This window comes from Salarias fasciatus, chromosome 7, assembly GCF_902148845.1.
Source record: "Salarias fasciatus chromosome 7, fSalaFa1.1, whole genome shotgun sequence".
NCBI lineage: Eukaryota > Metazoa > Chordata > Actinopteri > Blenniiformes > Blenniidae > Salarias > Salarias fasciatus.
This window is the reverse complement of record NC_043751.1, coordinates 17,350,426-17,372,696: the sequence shown is the minus strand read 5'-3', so window position 1 is coordinate 17,372,696 and position 22,271 is coordinate 17,350,426. Positions and strand designations below refer to the sequence as shown.

General features: G+C 43.7%; 1 protein-coding gene across 1 annotated transcript; it reads left to right on the top strand.

Annotated features, from left to right (window-relative positions):
* Positions 1-7,940: 7,940 nt before the first annotated feature.
* elapor2a (endosome-lysosome associated apoptosis and autophagy regulator family member 2a) lies at positions 7,941-18,678 on the top strand. Its single transcript, XM_030096391.1, has 22 exons — positions 7,941-8,208; positions 9,642-9,762; positions 10,980-11,169; positions 11,255-11,402; positions 11,607-11,696; positions 12,183-12,288; positions 12,387-12,539; positions 13,227-13,315; positions 13,417-13,597; positions 13,704-13,832; positions 13,929-14,019; positions 14,104-14,206; positions 14,295-14,432; positions 15,598-15,861; positions 15,951-16,124; positions 16,230-16,410; positions 16,497-16,593; positions 16,676-16,777; positions 16,866-16,992; positions 17,285-17,463; positions 17,586-17,754; positions 18,013-18,678. Exons 1-22 carry the CDS (start codon positions 8,104-8,106, stop codon positions 18,079-18,081), a joined length of 3,006 nt encoding a protein of 1,001 aa, XP_029952251.1. The 5' UTR covers positions 7,941-8,103; the 3' UTR covers positions 18,082-18,678.
* Positions 18,679-22,271: the final 3,593 nt, after the last annotated feature.

Sequence of the window (22,271 nt, the reverse complement as noted above, 5' to 3'; positions counted from 1 at the left end):
AACACACAGGAAACCTTGTTTCTCCACAGGGTCAGCGTTCACTGACAAAGTCACGTCGTTCCTGAAGAGAGAACTTATAGAACAAAAACTCTTCCCCGACTTGTTGACTTATTGGGGGCACAGCTGCTTGGACTCAATTATTTCCTCACACGCAGAGTGATTTCTTTCACAAAATATGTTTCTCTCCACAGAAAAATAAAAGCTGTTTTTCCATCAGCACACTCAACTCAAGCCAGAACTTTTTCCACTTTCAAATCAAGTCCAGCATGGGGGACCTGGAGATGGAGGAGAGAGCGGAAAGCGAGGGAGAGGAAACTTGTGTTGTTTTCCGTACCTGATAACCCTTCATCCTCTGTCTCTCTGTGGTCCGACCTGTCGGACGCCATTTCCTGGAATTCTGATTCCTGTGGGGGGGAGTGTGTGGGAGGGCCACACAAAGGGATACTGTCAATCATTGTAAGGTCATCATGAAGAACAAACACATTACCCTGAACGACACGGCCAGTCAGAAGCAGGTCGATGAGTACGGTACATGCCTTCAGGAGGCTCAATAAAGCAAGGTGCTGGTATGTGGCAGTAAAAAGGCCGAGCCAAGAATCTGATTACAGTGGTTTAATTTACACACATCACAGCACTATAAAACGCGTATGGAAGTTATGTAACTCAATTTATCTTACCACTTACTTTCCTTTAAATGGGAGAAAATGGTAAGCCTACCAACACGTTTCCAAAAAAGAGTAAATATATTTCTATCTGTGGTTAAAGGAAATATGACTGAAGGACAGGAAATCAGAACTGATGATTCATACATTTTTTAAAATTTACTGCTAAATGTTCATGATAACAAAAGTGGAAATGCAACAGGGCTAGATGGTGTGAAGACAAGTAGTGATTGCCATCAGGGAAGTTCATGTTCTTTGTTCTCTGTCATCCTGTTCAAGCCAAACACCACTGCTGTTCCCCTAATAACAGCATTCAGTAATTGGTCAGTAATCTTTTGCAACTGATTGTATAGCTGAAAATAGATGTAAGTGTGTGAGAGCAAGATACAAAAGAATTTGAGATTGTTTATCACAAGACACCGTGAACCCTATAATCAGTGTCCCCGTATGTGTGTGAGAGCTACTGATATGATAGCAGTGTGCTCTAGATCGAGGGAATCTCCCATAAACCTGCCCTGTTTTAACAGAGGGGTGGATGGTACGGTAGAGACACCATCTGATGGTATGGCTATGTGTGCACGCGCGCGCACACACACACACACACACACACACACACACACACACACGCGCAGTCTTGTATTTCTATCCTTGTGGGGACCGTCCATTGACTCCCATTCATGTCTAGCCCCTAACCCTGACCCTTACCCTAACCCTAACCCACACCACAACAAAGCCTAACCCTAAAGAAATGTTTTTGCACTTTTACTTTTTTCAGTAACAACAACATGGTCAAGAAAACACTGTTTCTCCTACTTAGGACCGGAAAAAGGTCCCCACAAGGCACGTCGTTCCACGTTTTGCTATCCTTGTGGGGACATTTGGCCCCGACAAGGATAGAAATACAAGAACACACACACACACACACACACACACACACACACACACACACACACACACACACACACACACACACACAGGAATAGATAAATCCGCCTTTGGGGCGGAGGAGATCAAAGCTACATCTGTTGTGCTTGACGTCTTAACAAAAACAGTAATGATTAAGCCAAAGGAATCACACATGGTCGACTGACGTCCTGGACAGGCATGCGAAAAATGTCTGTTAGTCATTTCTAATATAGGACAGACCGGACAGTCTTTCGGTCGTGATGCGTCCGTCATGAAATGAGCTGAAGAACAGAGAGGTCTTTAATTTGTGCCTTGAAGGCAGCACTCGGCGGGCCCTTTGGCTGTGACTGTGTTATCGAGCAACGCACCACCGCTTATGTTCAGATCACTGTGCTCCGCTGGGTCAAACAACCTTCTTTTAGCCTGCTGTCATAACCACAGTGAGGCAATCCTGGGTGTTACACAAGATTAATATTTGCTTCTTTCCACTAAGTAAACATGTTGCCGCCGCTTTCCTCTTCCGACAAAAAGTGAGAACTACTTTCTCAAAGCAGGTTTTACCACTCATTATGAATCAGCACAGTTTTTTTTTTTTTTTTTTTAAAGGGAAGAAAGGATTTTCTACATATATAGACTTGCTGTAGTGTTAGCCAATTTGTGGTCTCCCTACTGCTTTTTTGGAGTCTAGTACAAGACTATAAAATTATATATTTATACAAACTGTTGAGCATTGCTTGCTCGTGCAGGGTTGGCCTTCTCGTTAAGGAATTTCAATTTCTCATACCGTTTGTATCCGCCTGTCACCATAAATCATCTTAGACTCCATCAAAACGACAATCCCCTGCACTAAAACCATCCGCCCAACAGATGTGCAAACAACTGCTGATGAGATATTTCTCTCTCCACGAGGTCAGACACAGCCTATGCCTCAGGATTACTCTCAAGCATGACCCTTCTCCTCCTCACGCATCTGGAGTTTTCCACAGCTGATCAGCATTATTGATCTTAGCCCCAGGGACACAGCTTGTCTCAGAACCCCTTCTCAGAATCAGAGGATGACATCTTGTGCAGACACGAAATGCTGACTCAGCGGCATTTGCAATTGTACACAAATGCACAGACCCTCGAAAATGTGACAAACATTAAAAAGAGTATTGTAGCAAGAGTATCTAACAATATCATGCCGAACCAGAACACATCTCACAAACATCCTATCAGTAGTCATTCAGAACTCTGACTACAAACTGAACCCATGAGTGTGCATGTGTATTTCAGTGCTTTAAAGTTCATCAATAACAACAAAACATGTCATGAATTCAGTGCTGAAGATGCTGCAATAGATCTGCAGAGAACAAAAATAACATATTTAGGGCTCTGCATCCCCCTTGTGGTCACATAAGGGAGGAAATCACAATAAAAGGTGACCAGTTCAGCTTGTCAGAGCTCATAAATATCTGAGCTTGATTTACGTCTGTGTTTATCACATGTATGTCAAGTGGAGGAGTTTTTCACATTTTCACTGAGAATCAACTTAACAGCTTTTTCAGCAGGACACAAAAGGAAAAAAAAAATCAGTTTTACATAAAATGTGAAGTCATACAGGAACTGAGAAATACCAAAGTGTTGTGAAAAGACAGCTCATTTGTTCAGATTATACAGATCTGAACAAATGGTTTTAAGAAAAGTAACTGTAATTCCTGGAATACTACAAATCAAATGAATGAAAAATGCAAGAATGTAAAACATAGCTATTCACTTATCTCGTCCTATATGACTGCAAGTAAATGTATAACTAAAAATGACAGTTTTATCAATAATGCCTTCTCACCTTTGGACATCTGATAATAATGGAGGGTCTGGGGATGTGAGGATATTTCTGTTCCATCTCTGGACTCCACTCCGAATCCAGCTCATCCTCGTCTGAGCTGTCCGGGAGGCTGCGGCATCGTGGTGGAGAGTCAAGCCACAGGCCATCCCCTTGGTCCTGCATGCGGCAGATAGAGTTTGAATTGGTACCATTTAGTTTTCTGGTCCTGGGTGATCTGGGGGAAATACAGCTGACTGTCCTCTGAGGCAGTTTGTGCTGCTGCTGCTGCTGCTGCTGTGGGTTGGCTGGTTGAGCTTCAGGCTGGGACATTACTGGATCTGCTGCAGGAAGTTCGTGGTTATTTCTGCTGTGCCTGGGGCTGTGTCGCCCCGTTGAGGGTGCTTGATCAGCGTTAACATCAGATGGGTTACCAAAGCAGTGGCCTAGAGACGAGCAAGGGAGTCCATGCATGCTGGCAGAATCAGAATCGATCAGGAAAGAAAATCAATGAAACAAGTCATAACTGCACTGGCAACAGGTGGATGAGGGTCTTTCTTGTGATGAGTTCATTATGACGGTAGTCTCTTGTAGCTTCTGGTAGAATCATCCAGCATTACAATAAAAATATGCTTTATTGAAGCACATATATTTACTTAAGCTTGATAAAAGCACAGGACAAAAAAGAGCAAGCAAGCCATTTAGGAGCAAGCAATGTGGGAGGACAATCACTTCCTCCAATGCCAGCAAATATTCTTAACTCATTCTGTCACAAAAGCATTAGTGGTGCGTCCAAGACTTATCCTTAAGCGTCAAGACTCAGTAATTCAGTAATTCCAGTTGGTTGGTTGATTTGTCTTCATACCATTTTCTCTTCTTCTTGTTGGGGAAAAAAAAAGACTCAGCCAGGCTCCTGTAGAAAAGCTCCAAGAACTCTTCCTGTGGTCCCAGCCCTTCTTTTCTCAGCTCTTCATAGTTGCTGATCTGCCACCTGGTCGACCTGTGAGATTGTCTTAGGGTTTTTATCTGGAGAGAGAGAGAGAAAGAGAGAGAGAGAGAGAGAGAGAGAGAGAGAGAGAGAGAGGGTGGGTGTCTCGTTACCTAGACAGGTAGTCCCTTGTCTGTCGTGAGTTTGGAGGCCTGGGTTGGGCTGCAACTGTTCCGCCCGGCCTCTGGTTACCAGCTGATTCGAGGTCAGTTACAGAAACACTTACCCTGCACTTCACCACTATGAATAAATGAAGTCACCTGATCGCAGAGCTGCAGCCCGGGGTCTAAAGGTTATTGAGGCGTCACAGGTGGTTGAATATGAGAGCTCAAGTTACAAGAAAACACCGTGAGGGATAAGCTTCAGATGAGAAAGAGAAAGGATGGAAAAGGGTGCAGATAGATAGATAGATAGAAAAATAAATAGATAGATAGATCTAAGTGCTACTTCAGTAATAGAATAACCAGCTACACTATTGTTATATTACTACATTGTTGGTTGCTACACATTTTGTGTTCAAATATACAGGTTTGGTTCATTTCAATACATGTTTGACATGTTACTCTACTTTTAATGCAGACTAAAACTTAATAATCTGGAAAATTATTTTTTCAAACACTGTTATAGATTATCTGCCAATAAAATGCAACCACCAGGCTTCAAATGATGCTTGCTGTTGGTGGGGTAAGTAACTATAGTGACACATAAACACTCATTTCAATGTTAACCTGCAAAGGAAGTTAATGATTGACTCCAACAGTACGTCTCACTCTTCAAAGAGAGATGAAGGCGTGGGTAGGGTGCAGGGTGCATATTTATACTCATGGACACTTGGCAGTCACAGGATGAAATAGATAGAGAAGTACAATATACTGTAGCATTGTGCTATTAATCAATAAATCCACAGGTGTAACTGTGTACAATTCATGTTTGAGGACTAAATTCAGATAAGAGTAAAACACACTTGTTCAGTCTGTCTCTCCCGCACGCAGCTCAGGAAGCTTAACGCTTTGGGTGTAGCACGCAATGACAAATTGAACGAGGGTGTTACTATAAAACATGCATGAGGCTTTTTGTCTCGGGACGTAAACAAAGATAGAGTTTTCAGTCACCATTCTCTGAAAGGTTTAGTAGAACTCCACTGCTGCAGAAATTAGGTCATTCATGCTACTTTACTTATCACTTTTTTCTATGACAGTCACCAGATGGGAAGCATGAAAGCCTGAAGACAATTTATCTATTTGTTTTAGGTGTCATGTTATTGCCAGTAACCAATTAGTAACATGGAGGAACAGTGAATGCCATAAAGATTGCAAAAATCCTTTAAATAGGCAATGTTGTAATTAAAGATTAATAAAGTGATTTGTTAGTGGGAGTAATATATTCATACTATTGTAAAATTTGTAACCCAGTGTTACATTTTTGACGCCACTCAGTCAGAGTCAACTCTCGGCCCAGTTGCTGTCATTTCCCCTGACCATGGTTTGGAGAGCCCACCTCTCCCCGGGGGTCATTGGAGGGCCCGCCTCGGTCTATCCTTATTGCTGAAGGGGCCGGGGAATGATCCACATCATTCTATCCTCACGCCAGACCCCTGGAGGGGCCGTTTTTCAGACGACACCGGTCTCCTCTGCTCAACTTCAGACTGAAAATGATTGAATGAAACTTCTTGTAATTGCCATAAAGACAGTACAAGACTTTATGAATAGGTAATGCTGTGATTATAAAGTGTGCCTTATAAAGTGTTATGTCATTGTGGTGCTGCTATTTCTGGCAGTAAAATATATTTACCATTATAAATTATCATAAATTTAGCAACCTCGTTACAGTTAAATTTCACGTTACTGTCCATAGCTCTCTTACTTTTGTGCCTAGTAGTGTTTCCATGTTTTGTATCCTTCTTGTTTCCTGATGTCCGGTGCTCCACTCCCTGTCTGTTCAGTGTCTCTCTCTTGCTCCGCCCTCTTGTCCTCCTCTGTGCTCCTGCTCCTCCCCTCAATACCCTTGATCATTGTCAGCTGTGTCTCCTTGCTGTGCGTGTATTAGTGTCTCCCCATGCTTTGGGCTTTCTCAGTTTGGTACATCCTGTTCTACCCCCATTCGGTTCAATCACTTTGCCCTCCTCATCTGAATCACTTGGGTTTCCTGACGCCTTCAGATCAACGCACTTCTTGATGGACCATATGACTGAATCAGACTTTACACTAACCTCAAGTATGAGAGCCAACACAATTTATCAGAGCAAAACTACAGTAACGAAATTATTTACACATTAGCAACAACATCAAAAGCATTCATCTATCTACTGTACTGTTTTATATATTCCAATATCCAGCAGGGTCTTGAGGGCCAGTCTTTAGGATGCACCCTGGAGAGATCGCCTGTCTGTCAAAAGGCAAACACATAAAGAAAGACAACCAAATACTCATATTGATGGGCTTTTTGGACTGGGATAGCCATTGGACCTTGACATACATAAGAAGAACAAACAAACTCAATGAAGAAAAACCCACAATATCGTCACTGTGGGAAACACAAACCACTGCAATATTATACAGCCAGCACAAATTCAAGAGTGACTTTCACAAGTAACACTTACCAATTGTTTGTTATATCCTACTGGAAAGCTTTATAATATAATATGGCAAACTATGCATCAATATGAATTTCGTCATCAATAATAAGAATGAGTCACGAAAGAAAAAAATATAGATAAAATTGTGCAACTTGTGGAAAATCATTCACTTTCATTTGTTTATACATTTAAATGTTATAAAGGCTTCCTTCCTCCCTTGAAATTAAGATTCCAGTTTTATCAGCTGGGTATATCACCATACATTCACATTAGTTCAGATGTGTAGAACACAGCCAGCAGATATTATACTCTGTCTTGACTGATGCCACACTGCTGTGGAGCTTTAGCGCCCTCTCGTGGTCTTATCTGTAAACTACAGCGCTCAGGGTCCAGGGATTTATGCGGCATAAAAACGATTCTGAATATAAGTGCAAAATACAGCAACAGTCATCATATTTATGCTGTTTCACATGTTTTGTCAGTGAATCCTGATTAAACAAACCATTTACTCCTTGTGTAACATCACAGGAGCGTCGGAGCCGGTGGAGGCGAACATTGCTGCGTCAAATCAACAGAAATAATCCAGGAAAATCACGAATTTTCCTTTCTTTTCAGATTAAAACACAAACGAGTCGTCTGTCCACTAGGCAAGAGGCCAAATTCTCAAAGTAATTGTTGATTGTAGTATTTTTTTTAAGATTATTTATACTGTGCTATCAGCTTTCCAATAATAAAAATTACCATTCATTATTCACAATTTCACTTGATATAGGCTATAGAGGAAGGGTTTGGATTTCCTACTGCTTTCAGACACAGTAGGTTTACTTGTAATTTTGCACAATTTAAGAGATTCAAGAGTATTTGTGCTTTAAGAGTTTTCTTTTTTGGACTTCTAGGAAGAAACACCAGATTTCCTTCGGACGCCTCTCACCTTTACTTTGAAATCCTGGAGCGGAAGCGCTCGCGCGGTGCGCGGCGGTGACGTGACGAGGCGGCTGCGGAGCGCTCAGTCTGAGAGGATAATCGCAGGTGGACAGGCCGGGAGACAATCTGCTAACCCGAGGCTACGGCAGGAGCAGGTGTCCTCTCGTTTCGGGCCGACGGTCCACATTTCCGCTGAAGGAGCGCGGCGCTCGTGCTTCCCGCCTCCCCCGGTCCAGGATCCAGGATGCGGACCTCGGCTCGGTTCGTCGCCTGCTGCGCGCTCATCCTCATCAGCAGCGGCGCGCTCCAGCTGACTGACGGCGCCAGAGGACCGCGACAGTGCACTGAGGTGAGGCGCGATCAGTCCTCCTGTTCCACGTTGTTGGAGCTCAATAATGCATCGAGTGGAATTTAAAAAAAAAGAAGATAATAATAATAATAAAAAAAAGCTCTGACTTTATGTTGTGGCTGCACGATGAGCATCAAAACCATCAGAAATGATGACACACTTCCGGCTGCATTTATTGTCTTGGTCATCAGTGTCACTGCACATCACAGTCAGTGTTCTCAGTTTGTAAGTGAGGAAAAGAAAGAAATCAAGTTTGATCATCATGGAGGAGTCTGGAGCTGGGATCTGGTCTGCTGTGTGTTGAGCTCCACCACTGAGTGCTCTTATCAGTTTCCTGCATGGCCTGGCCTTTCCTTCCCTCTGGCCAGTCTCAGCTTAACACCTCCTCCTGACCAGGCTGGCAAAACACGCACACTCAGAAACACACACAATCACAATCATAAGATAAAGGAGCAACATTCCTCTAAATTATTGGCTCAGTCACACTAACAGCACTGCATCAGCTCCAAAGTACAACACTTTGACACTTGTGTGGAAATATTATAAAGTGCATCCATAAACACTCTTCCTATTGAGTCATGGCGTGAGATGAATGTTGAACAGCTGCCATGCCAGTGATTGACCACAGCTTTTGTGGTAGATAGTGAGGGTCTGTTTAATATTCATTCACCTACAGTAGATTCAAGACTTTCTGTTTTTATTGAAATTGCTCTAATATTGATCTTTTTTTTCTCTTAGCCAGCATTTTTTCATTACACGGCAATTATCCTTGCATTTCAAAGATTAAATGAATTTGATGGGAATTTTTTAAAAAACTCAATAAACAATGGTGACATAGTACTTCTTTTATAGCATACTCATCCCTGGAAGAGAGCTGCACCACCAGACCTACCAGGATAAATCATTCCTCACACAACAGCCTGCATGCACTGCAGTGTCAAAATCTGCTTTGGCTCAAGGCTGCCATTATGTAAACTATCAGAAACGAGACCCCCTCCTTCTACTCTGTGGAGCCAGGGACATTAAGCTAATGGTTTTTCCTCCATATCACGTCTTAATATGTGCAATAAAACGTTTAAGTGCCGACAGTGTTAAAAGCTGCTTGTTAAGTGGCTGTTTCGCCATCGCTGTGGAGATGGTATGTGGTGTATCCATGGCAGAGGAGCGTTGGGGGCCGTGAGAGATAACACTCTCACCGACACTCCTGCTTTGTAAGCGTGCACAGCTGGACGTACAAGTGGAGTGTCACTGCACGAGCGCAATCAGCGTCCGGTAAAAGGTGACCCAGCATGCTCTCGTTAGGGTGGAGACCCCTTGTGGTGTTTATGTTTACAGACCTGTGTCTGGCCTACATTCGCTCCCTGCTTGAGCTCAAGTCACTGATTTCTCATGCATATGCTTCGTGTGTGTGTGTGTGTGTGTCTTTGGCGCAGGCGGACTTCTACTACGAGTACACAGAGTGCGACAGCACCGGGTCCCGGTGGAGGGTGGCCATCCCGCGCAGCCCTGGGACCTGTACCGGACTGCCGGGGCCAGTGCGGGGCACGGAGTGCAGTAAGTGAGAAAGGACAGGCTGTTTGTGTGTGTGTGGTGTGGTGTGTGTATGTTAAACAGTGAAAGTTGATGTCACCTCCTTATCAGTCGCTGGAATTTCCACCACTACAGCCGAGCACAGAGTGAAGCTCGGGGCCAATAACCCTGAAGAACACACTGCTACACGGCATCAGCTGGGGGCAGAGGAAGCAGATCTGCTCATTTCTGTCTTCATCACTGCTTTGCAATGTGGTCATGCAAGCTTGTTTTTTTGTTGCTATTAATAGATATTTTTCACCACAGCAGTATCGCTATCTGAATTAATCCTTTGTGGAATCTGTGTTCAACTGGTCTTTCAAGTCAACCAAAGCGATAAATTAATGAAGACATTTGTTTAAAAGAAAAGGAGCCCAAAGTTTATTCTAACACATATTGGCATTTATGTCACAGTGTTGTTGTTGGCATATTGCTTCATGAAACTGATCTAGACCCACGCCAATCGATTTTCTTTGTAAAGTTTATCTGGGAACTCTCCAGCCGTGGCTGCTGCGCTTCACTTTGAATTATTTGCAGTGCACACTTGTGTACATCTTTAGATGCTTTTGGATCGGAGCCTCATGGAGCTGAACAGAGGAGATCGATCGGAGGCAGATGGGTATTTTGTGATCAAACCGAACGACGCTGCTATGCTCCTGAAACATTTGGTTGAAACTCCAGTCTCTGGTGTGATTACCTGTCATTTTACCCTTGTTACATTCTGCCCCTTCACATTGCACTGACACCCAATTTGGTTTTATTTTGGCGATCAGACGGTGTGAATAAATCCATCTTATCTTAGCATAATGTCAAACTCATGTGACCGACTGACAGATGCACAGATTTGCTCACTCTGGACACATTTCATGTCATTGTTGGTCGCACTGAGCCACGGACAGGCGTCACAATGGCATCAAACCTGATTAAACCTGGCGAGTGCACAAGACACAGCAGCTCAGTGGAGGAAAGTGTTAGAGACAGACACAGTGTGTAACAGGATGTGAGGATTAAGTTCCTCGATTCCAGGGGGTACATTGAACTGAATGCAGCGGTGATTTGCGTGACCACATGTCTGTCATCTTTCAGTCTGTTTTAAATCCATATGAATGCCATAAAGCTTCAGAAACGACTCATTCAATGTGCCGTGCTTCTTTTTTTTTTCCCCCCCCGTGCCTCTGTGCCGTATCCACTGCATCCCTCAGCCTTCTCGTGCGAGGCTGGGGAGTTCCTGGAGATGTCGGCTCAGGAGTGTACCCAGTGTGCAGCAGGAAGCTACTCCCTAGGCAGCGGCGTCCGCTTCGACCAGTGGGACTCCATGCCCGCTGGATTCAGCAGCCTGGCAACCAATCCGGAGAGCAATCTCCACGGATCGGACGCAGTCACCTGCGACAGGTAAAATGTGACCAAAAACATTGTCTAGTGCGTTTTAGTGACACACAACAAGGCAAAAACCTCCTCTACTGTCTGTCCTTTGCAGTTCTGTGTGGATTCCTCAGGGAAACTACCTGGAGTCCAATCGGGACGAATGCACCGTCTCTCTGATCTATGCGGTCCATCTGAAGAAACAGGGCTCTGTCAGCTTCGAGTACCAATATCCAGACAACAACCTGCTCTTTGAGTTCTTTGTGAGTATTACTGTTCTGTTTGGCAGGTTATATTTTGGAATAATTGTAGGAGAAATTATGGATACACGATTTTCATCTGTGGATGTGTGAAGTTGTCATCGATCAGCCTGAGATTAGTCTTTATTTGTCTGTTTGTTGTTAATTAATATGATAATTAAATGTGATGCAGCGTGTTTTTCTGCCTGTGTGTGTTCGTTGGTTCAGATTCAGAACGACCAGTGCCAGGAGATGGATCAGTCTGCCGATGCCAAGTGGCTGAAGCTCACCAGTCACGGCGAGTGGGCCACTCACACGGTAAATGCCTCTGCTCTGAAGAAGCACGCGTTCGGTCGAGAGGACGCATTTTTGGCAGCTGGCCTCGGCCTTTTAGATTAAATGCGTTGTACGGCGTCGACTGGGCGGAGCTGAACAGGAAACCCGTGCAAAGAGAGAGACTGTCAGCACTTATTGTCTCCGCTTATTATTTTCCTGTCACAATGCAGAACGACTCTCTTTGTTAACACAGTTCACTTTTTTACTTTTACACACTCCTTGTAGTAGTGGGAATATATAATGTTAATCTTCTGTAATAAAACTCATAATTTAGTTATCTACTGAGCCTGTTACTGTTGCTTTTATTTTCAGAGTTTATTCCCTTTGAGGCTGTATTCGACACTGTGTGTGAAAGATCAATTCGCTTCTAACTCTAATGCGTTGAGGCTGCAGAAACGAAATGGAAATGTCTCTGTTCTCCACTGTGTTCATGCCAAACTGATGAGATGTGAAATGGTTATGTCCCAGGTCAATCTGAAGTCTGGAACAAACATCCTGTACTGGAGGACAGGCGGCGTTCTGATGGGGAGCAAAATAGTGAAGCCTGTTTTACTAAAAAACGTTCAGATTGAAGGTCGGTGATGCATGAAATAGCTTTTTTTTTTTTATATTGAAGTAATATTAAGCAGCCTATTATTATTGCTGAGTGCTTTTGTTATGTCCTTCCACCAGGCGTTGCCTACACTTCGGAGTGTTTCCCCTGCAAGCCGGGCTCCTTCAGTCGAGTCCCGGGCTCCTCCATGTGTGAACTTTGCCCCCGGGACACCTTCTCCGGCCACGGGGCCAGCTCCTGCACCCCCTGTAACTCCACCACTCAGTACGCAGGTTTGTTCACACACCCCGAATCTCCCAGAATAAAACCATCAAACCGCGCCGCAGTAATGAGCGCAGTGTAAATCCTTCCACTGCAGCTCAAAGAGGCTTCGAGAGCGCCCGTCCTATTTTTTCTCCCACATTAGTCAAACTTGAGAAGAAGAGGCATGCTTGTTAGTTCAGCACAATGGGTTTGTGTAATCTTTAAAGTGAAGCTCGTATTGACAGATGGCGCTTTTAAATGAAACTCCTGTTCTACTTTCCCAAGTTTGTTTTCTGTTACGGCATTTACCAGGATAAAAAAGTACACTCCCTTATCTTTTCCTCCGTGTTATTTTCAGCTGTTGTATATTTAATTCAGTACAATCATTGATGCATACTGTACGGCCGCTGCTTCGACAAGAGAAAGTAGAAGCATGGATTGTATTCATCTTTTATTTTCTTGTATCTTGTATCAACATAATTGTTTCCTTAAATCAGGGGACTCAAACTGAGCTGGGGGTGAACTGCTGGAACTGTAGCTTAAATTTTTTATTTCAGTATAAAAGTTAAAAGTGCACCTCTATCTCTTGATCTCTTGATACCCAACTGAAGCTTTTCAGTGAACTAAAAAAATAAAAAAAATAGTGTGTGCTTTTCAAACTATTTGGGTATTTTCTTGTTAATGTAATCTTGCCTCTTCCCACTGTTTTCTTCAAGCTGAGGGGTCGGGCACGTGTAAGGACAGACCGCCATGTTCAAAGAAGGACTATTTCCAGATTCACACAGCGTGCGACCACGAAGGCAAGGTCAGGACAAAAAGAACCGTCTTTTGAGTTAAAAACCACTGAGGGGGGGCGAATCATTCTGTAACCACAGTTTGTGTCCTTTTTCCTCCATCTAATCTCAGACACAGATCATGTATAAATGGATTGAGCCGAAGATCTGTCTGGAGAACGTGACGGGAGCGGAGCCTTTGCCTCCAAGTGGGAAGAAAGAGCCGTGCCCTCCCTGTAACCCCGGTTTCTATAACAATGACAGAGCCACCTGCACGCCGTGCCCACCTGGGACTTTCTCTGATGGAACAAAACGTACTGAAAGCTCCATTTATCTCGCATTCATCCCGTTTCTTCTCCTTTTTATGTTTCTGTACTTGGCGTTGCGTGCTTTAATGATCGTCTCTTCCACTGCGTTCAGCATGTAAGCCGTGTCCGGCCGGCACCGAGCCCACCCTGGGCTACGAGTATAAGTGGTGGAACGTTCTTCCGTCCAACATGAAGACCTCCTGTTTCAATGTGGGCAACTCCAAGTGTGACAGTATGAACGGTGAGAGTGTGCGTGCAAGCACAAAGATATAGACAGCTAGTGTTTTGTAAAACAACAACAAAATTCACCCCCTCTGTTTGAATTTATTTATTTTAGGCTGGGAAGTGGCAGGCGACCACATCCAGAGTGGAACCGGGAGCTCCGATAACGATTACCTCATCCTCAACATCCACGTTCCGGGCTTCAAGTGAGTACCGCCATGATCCCGTTTCCACATCTCCATCACATTTTATAGCACTGAGCGGTCTAATGCTCCACCTCCGCCCTCCAGACTGCCGACGTCCATGTCGAGCCACTCCGGGACCGAGTTCGGTCGCATCACGTTTGAGTTTGAAACCGTGTGCGCGGCGGACTGCGAGCTCTACTTCATGATGGTGAGAGCGGCTCCTCATCCGCCATCGCCGCTTCAGGCGTTCGTATCCCAAAGTTTGGAGGATACAGTTTTCTGATTGGTCTTTGCAGGATGTAAACAGGAAGAGCACAAACGTGGTGGAGTCCTGGGAGCGGACGAAAACGAGGCAGACCTACACGCACGTCATGACAAAGAACGCCTCGGTTTCCTACACCTGGGCTTTCCAGAGGACCAACCAACCCTCAGACGTAAGCACCACTGGTCTGCAGTCACTTACAAACTGTTTAAAGTATGGATTATTTATGAGTTGCTCTTTGTATAAGACACAACCATACACTGTTTTTAATCTCAAACAACCAATTAAAATATTTCATATTTTCATGGAACTCAGCCTGTGAACGTTCATCGTGTTTCCATGGAAAAGAGAGTAATCCCTGAGGCTAATGGCTCCAAAAATAACTAACTGGAGTCAACAAACCTGGATTTCAGTGAATAAAATGAAATGCGATCTGTGTAGCTGTATGGATATATTAAGATATTCTTTTATGCCAAAGGAGGTTCAGCATGTTATTAAATATTGAGATGATTCTCTTCCTCTGGCAGCAATCAGTTTGTTAATGATTCGGGTAAATGATATTAAATGTGTTACAATTGTATCTGATGAAAATCAGGTCACATTTGTCACATTTTATGCATAAAACAGAGTTTTTCCTGCACCGTTTCACTGAATCCTAAAAGTGCATCTAAAGAAATTAAAATACATTGAAAGCGTTAATTTTTCACATCATTTAATTCAAGGTGCAACTTATGTTTCAGATTTATTTGACATGCATGAAGACATTTCATTGCTATTTTAATGTGTTCATTGTAATTTCAGCTGATCAGTCAAGAAAATTAAAGAAGGTTAAACAAAACATAAATTAGATGTTTTTCTGAGTGGATTTTTTTTTTAATTCTAAAACATGTTTAGTGAATGATTATAGATGTTTTAGTGTTTTGGTAAGACGGTACTAACAGGCTCGCGTTGCACTGCTCATTTTTTGAAAAGATCACTTCTCTCAATTGCCTTTTTTCAGATTTTTTTGTCTGAGAGCCATAAAAACAGGCCTGGTTGAAAAAAAAATGTAGCTTTTTTATGGCATTATCATTTTTTATTGAGTTTTACAAATGCACAGTACTTTTTTGCACACTTAATCCTCCCTGAAGTCTGTTTTAATTTCAGAGATTTGAACCAGTTTACATAACAAGCATCTTCATCTCCGTGCTTACACACTGTATCTTTCATACTGTGTGAACGCTGGAGAGGAGATTTTTGTGGATCGGGCATCCAGTCACGATGTCTCCAACTTTTCTGGCAGGATTTGATTTTTTTATTGTTTCATTGTTTCACAACTGCTGTAACTCCGTTTCCAGGTCCGTCGGCACGTCAGCGACGTGGCACGCATCTTCTCCATCACGGTGAGCAACGCCGTGGACGGGGTGTCCTCCGAGTGCCGCGTGTGCGCGCTCAGCACGCAGCCCTCCAGCTCCACGTGCGTGCCGTGCCCGCCGGGGCACTACATCGACACGCAGACCAGCCAGTGCACCGAGTGTCCCCCGAACACGTACCTCACGCCGCACGCACTGCCCGGTCCGGCGGCCTGCAAACCCTGCGGCCCGGCCAGCAAGAGTGACAAGGTGTGGAATTAATCTTTATGAAAGAAATTAAAAAAAAAAAAAAAAAAGTATTTGAGGATTAACTACATGGATGTTGTTGTGATTTCCAGGACCACCGTCTGTGTTACAGCGATTGTCACTTCACCTACACGGAGGGTAATGTCTCTCTGACCTTTGACCTGAGCCAGCTGGGGTCTGTTCAGACGCTGATGAACGGTCCCAGCTTCACCTCCAAAGGAACCAAGTACTTCCATCAGTTCAGCCTCAGCCTGTGTGGAGGGCAGGTGGGCAAAGAAACGCAGAACGCAGTCCGACGATCATCCAGTTTTGGATATCTTTTTGTATAATTGAAGCCCTGTTGCATTTTTTTTCCTCTGCCGTTTCTAAAGTTGGCCGTTTGCACGGACAATGTCACAGACCTGTCCGTGTCCGACTCCCAGAGAGAGAAAGGCGACGGAACCAGCTCCGTCAAAGCCTTCATCTGTATGTCAACAATCATCCCAGCAAGTGGGCGGGGCTTCAACACGGCTCTCTCCTCACAGTCCATCAACCTCGCCGACACGTTCCTCGGTGAGTAGATGCGCATTTCAAGAAGTGTGTGTGGATACGTTGATGCCCTGCTGATCTTCAAAACCTTTCGGCTGTGTCACCGACAGGAGTGACTGTAGATAATGAGCTTGAAGGAATCAAAGCAGCACCTGAGCTGTTTCCAAACACCGCTAAGAAAGTCCCAGATATCAACTTCTACTACAGGTATCACTGTCATTTAGGACATCTCAATTAAAAAAGAAAATATATGTTACGGCAGTCATCTGAGTTTTTTTTTATTGTTCAGATCCCTGGAAGTGACTTCCTCCTGTGAGTCGGGCCGAAGCACTGTTGTGACGCTGCGCTGTAACCCAGAGAAGAGTGCTAAAGGAGAGCTCTCCGTTCCCAGGTATCACTCCCGTCGCATCGCACGAGGTTCCGTTTCATTTCCATTTCTGGCTGTGCTGCGATGTGGCGTCTGTGTTTGCCTCTTTCAGCTCCTGTCCTGCTGGGACTTGTAATGGATGCTCCTTCTACTTCCTCTGGGAGAGCTCTGGGGCTTGTCCAACGTGCACGGAGAGGGACTACCATCAGATAGAGGGAGTCTGCAGGGCAGGGCAGCAGGTGTGTTTATGCTTACAACCTCCTTTCTATGGAATTTCTATTTTAGCTTTATTTTGAGGGTTTTTACACACACGTGTGAAAACGAAAGCGTATTTCATACTCGGCCAAGCAGAAAACAGGTTTTAACTCCAGTACGGTTCACCTAATGTAGCTGCTAAGACTCTTACAGCAGAGCGTCGGCTCTTTAATGCTGTTTGTTTCACTTCAAATGCAGTGTGCTGGAAATAAAAACCAAAACATGTGAAGCAAAACTAAACCGTTTTTATGCACACTGATGTGGCTTCATCCTCAGGACCTGCTGTACGTCTGGAACGAATCGAAGCTGTGCATGGGGGGCGTGACGCTGCCCGAGAAGCAGACCGTGCCGTGTGAGGGGATGGAGTTCTGGGTCCGGCTCGGTGCGGGCCTGGGAGCTTTCACCGCCCTGCTGCTCGTTTCTCTCACCTGCTACTTCTGGAAGAAGAATAAACGGTACTGCTAGCTTCCTCAAACTCTTCATTCCTTCCACATTTCTGATTAAATCAATTGCACGATCCCATCTTCTTTATTCCATCGATCACAGTATTGATTGTATGGCTTGTTTTTCATGCCAGGCTGGAGTATAAGTACTCCCGGCTGGTGATGTCTGCCAATAAGGAGTGCGAGATGCCAGTGGCCGACAGCTGTGCCGTGATGGAGGGAGAGAACGAAGGAGACATGGAGGATGAAGTCGTGTACTCAAAGCCGTCGTTACTTGGCAAGCTCAAAGCCATCGCCTCCAAGGTGAGAATCGCATCATCTCCTCACGCCACTATCTCGCTGGGCTGCAACAACCTGCTGCTCAAAAATGTGAGAAAATATGCAAATTGGCAACAAAATTCTCTTCAGAATCGCACTGAAAAGGTTGTGTGTGCATGTTGCGCAAATGTTAAAAGATTGTCTCACAAACTACCAACGGAATTATGAAATATGACGAATAATAGGAAAAGAATTTTCACCTTGTTCGTGTTGTTGTTTCTGATTGTCTGTGTGTAATTTCAGGGAAATGGAGAGAATTATGAAAACGTGCAGCTGAACTCATCTCATTCCAAAGCACTGGTCTGGAGCTAGAAGAGGAGCTGGAAGCCAGTGAAGCTGGTAGACCGAGGGGCGGGGGGGGCGAAATAAAACCCCCCAAAACCTCGAGAGACTTTCCACTGAGTGACCCCTTTAACTAACCACCCATTTTATGAGCTTTGGTACCTGGAAAGCCAGCTGTGTGTGTGTACGTACGCATACACACACACACACACATACAGGCAGACATCATGCACGTAGAGCCGGGTTCACTGAAGTCACGCTAACACGGTGGCCTTAAAGCTTGGTACGACGGAGCGTCCGACTCGGAGCGTGGCACCGTGAAGCCAGCGGGTGGCAGACGCTCTGGTAAATCACTGAAACAAACTGATGTCAGAAATGTTCGAAGAGCTCAGGGTAAGACAAGGACCTACTGGGGATGTTCGTTTTATTTTTTTATTATTTCAATTTAGGGTCCTCTGCGCATTGTCCATTATTTCGTCAATAGATAGGGTGTGTTTTTCCGGATGAATCGCCGTGGTTTGTGTGAACATCCACTGAGAATAGAAGGACAAAGGTTGGTTCGTCTCACAGTGTAAATCGCATTACGTCTAATCTATTTAAGTTATTTTTCGCTTTGTTGAAATCATTGTCGTGAGATGTGCTGAATATTTGAGAGTGAACTCGCCATATTATGATGTGGAGCGTATAGTTTCAACTCGCCATGGAAGTCCAATAAATCAAGAGGTATTTCTGTATAAAAGGACTCAGTTTGATTGATTATCTTGTCATCTGATTGTCTCCTGAGCTTCAAGACTACAATACCCAGTGGGCATTATGATATGATGACTGATGATTATAGCGTTAAACTCAAACTCCTGTCAGTTCGCCTTAAACCAAACATATTCAAAGCATTTTTTCCAATGTTTTCTCACATAAAGTGGTTTCTGAGTCACACAGGGAGCCAAGATAAACAGGATTTCTTGTAAGACTGAAAGTAATTGCCTTTTTCTCTCTAACATCACGTTGGGTCTTGACAACGACTGGATCTGAGGTTGTGAATCTGGCCCAGTAAACTCAGAAGTTTGCATGTTCTCCCTGTGCCCCTGTGGGCTTACTCTGACCTGCATCCTCCCACCAACCAAGGACATGTTTCTAATTGTCATTAATGACTTTAAACTGTCTGTAGGTGTGATTTAATGTTTGTATCTTTGGTATAGACTTTCAAACTATGGAGATACTAAACTTGGTGTCGACTGGAGTCAATTCCACCAGATTAACATAATTGTTTGGATTCAGCAGATGGATAGAATAGTTTTCCTAATAACAGTTTAGGGCCGTGGTTTGAGTTGCGGTGGGTCTCACTTAAAGTTTCTCCTGAGGCTTATTTAGTCTGAGTAAAGTTCAATTGTTTTTATAATCACAATTAGTGGTTCCATGTTTGATTTTCTTTTATTTTTCTTTGGGGTCAAAATAGCAGGATGGATTTTTGTGGATATTTCCTCAGTACCCACCAGAAAACCTACTCCGATCTGCTGGATATTGTTATGTTTCACCAGTACTGATGTGGTATTTCTGGCAGTTGCTGAAAATAATGAATCCGATTTCAATTTGAGTGACCTTCTTAATTGGGGATGAATGAAAAACTTAATCAAATGTCTCTAATTCTCTAATTCAACATTAAAACAGCCAGGGTTTTTGTTCTGTGTGGGTGCACTATACTTCTCTGAAAATTAATACTTGAATTAACATTTCATATTTACAACAGCACGAGGAACAATGCCAGTTTTTTTTTTCTTGTAGTAAATTGAGTAGGTGGAATAAGCACTATTCATCTTTCCAAGGATTTTTTTTGTTTAGTAGAAATTCATTCAGGATTTTAAAAGTTCCCCATTAGATTGCTTACAAAACCATTTCATAAACACTCTGCTCTGTCTTTGAAAAACCAAAACTCTTAAATGGTTGATAAATGAGTGAGTAGTTCAGTATTCATGATATATTTACCCCCAGAATTACTGTAACACACGTCAGCAGTGCTGAGACTGACTGAATTTCTACTAATATAGATTGTGTGTATATCTATATCAGCAGAGGCCGAGCTTGGGTCTCAGTACAGAGGGGGCGGAGCATTCTTGAAGGGTCCTTATGATAGTAATTTTACCATTCAAACAATACCTCATGCTACCATCAAACAACACACTAATGCTCACTTTTATTGAGCCAAGCAAACCTATATGCCTCAGAAAGCAGAATAAAGTCACAAACCAGTTCACACACTTGTTCTGAAGAACAAATACACACATGCACGCGCACACACACACATACAAACAAAGCACCCTGACAGGTGTCAATCTCAGAGCGTCCGCTGTCCATGGTGCTGAAAGCTCAGATCAAAAGTCACGGGCTAAATCTGTACCATCTTCAATACAGCTTAAAAAATATAAAATGAACACAGCTGGTCTAAAATTACACAATCTATTCAGATAGATATAGACACAGCGATCTATATCTTTTGGAATTCACGTATATTAGAAAAAAAAATAGACTCGGAGATCTCTTGTACACAAAGCACATTCAAGTAGGCAGGTTTTTAAGACCACGGCATTCTGTTAAAGATATTTTTGAAGGTTTCACTGACTCACCAGTCACTCCGATGTTAGGTTTTGGGTAGTACCGCTAGCGGCTAGCATGGTGTTTAGCATACTGTTGAACTTCCCTCCAAAGAGTTCAGCTCAAGTGCAAAGAAAAAAACTCTTAATGCCGCACAGCCAATCAGCGCTGGCTTACAGCTATGATGCATTCATGGACAGTCATAATTTAAGAATTGGCAAATTGCGTATACCTTCTGGCATACACTGCATATTTTATTATAATTTAATTCCGTGAACGCATCACATGAAACGCTATGACCTTGTGGGCCCCACTCTGGCTCCGTTACAGTATATCAGTGTTGTTTTTACTTACTTGATTGTAATAAGATATCTTCTCCTCGGGTCTTCACATGAGAGCATTTTTGCAGGATTGAGCTTGAAGATCCTGCAGCATCTCACTTATGGCCATTAGTGTCCTCTACACCACAGGATACACACCGGACAGTTCACCGGCCCGCCACTCTGCATATACAGCCAATTTAGAGACAAATTGGCCTCAAATCTGTTTCTTGACAGAGGTTTTCAGTGACTTTAACTAAGCTGTCCTGCAGAGGGCAGCAAGACACCGAACTGCAACCATGTGTCCTGCAGTTTAGAGGTGCAGGCTTTGAGCCAGATAGAAGCTGATACCAAGCGAAAAGCAGGTTACATTTCCCTCACTGAACCATCACAGGGACAGATGACCACCACAACCTTTCTCACTCTTAAAATCCACTACGATCCTCTATTAAAAAAAAAAAAAAAAAAACTCAACAAGCACACCTTTTGAAGGTGAAAGGAAGCTGGGCTAAATTGAAAGGATGTGTCCAGGTGAAATGGATGCAAACGCCACACAGAAAGATCCTACGAGATCAAATATTACAATGATCTAAAAGCCAAAGATGGTGTTAATGCATAATTAAATGAGTTCAGGTTGTAGAAAACGGCGCATTCTTCAGGTGTGGTGTTTGCAGAAGGTGCAAGGTCTAAAACTAACCAGCAGATGGCGATCATGGACAGAGAACAACGCGAGACTGCTCATCCAGGTTTGGAAAAAAAAAAGGGAGAACCTGTGGAAATGATCATGTAACCGTGACTAAACAAACAGATTAATCACAGAAGACATGAGCAGAATTGACCTGTATACCTCACACTGACAAGCAGTAAGATGTTCATGAAATTAAGCAACAGTTTGACATGTTAGAACCTGACAAGTCACACTCTGGCACTGACGAGCCAAAACTACTGAATGACTGCTTCAGCTTGTATCTTTTTTCACCTCAGGTCCCCTGTTTAAAAAAAGCTGTCTCTCATTGTTTGTTTATTCCTGCCTGCGCTCTTCCGCACTCGAAGACGCCGAGCCTTCACACTGGACGGCTTTGTGCCGGAGCAGGGAGCCCTCCAGTCGACGCTTTAATTGGAGTGCCATCACTTGGGGAACAGACGAGGCAGAGTGTTTCAGCCATCTTTCAACATTTGCCAGCAAACACTATCAATAGAGTCGGTGTGTGTGAAAGTGATGGTGAGGGGATGTTAATGTTGCTGAAAAGAGGAAAAAAAAAACAAAAACCAAGCCAAATCCATCTATCCCTGCATTCACAATTCAGATTTTAG

Bases quoted from the DNA above. Each gene is read 5' to 3' on its own strand.
- elapor2a (XM_030096391.1), top strand. From the start codon at position 8,104: ATGCGGACCTCGGCTCGGTTCGTCGCCTGCTGCGCGCTCATCCTCATC. The intron at 11,403-11,606 runs GTGAGTATTACT...TCGTTGGTTCAG, and splicing joins ACCTGCTCTTTGAGTTCTTT to ATTCAGAACGACCAGTGCCA. The intron at 16,993-17,284 runs GTGTGTTTATGC...CTTCATCCTCAG, and splicing joins TCTGCAGGGCAGGGCAGCAG to GACCTGCTGTACGTCTGGAA.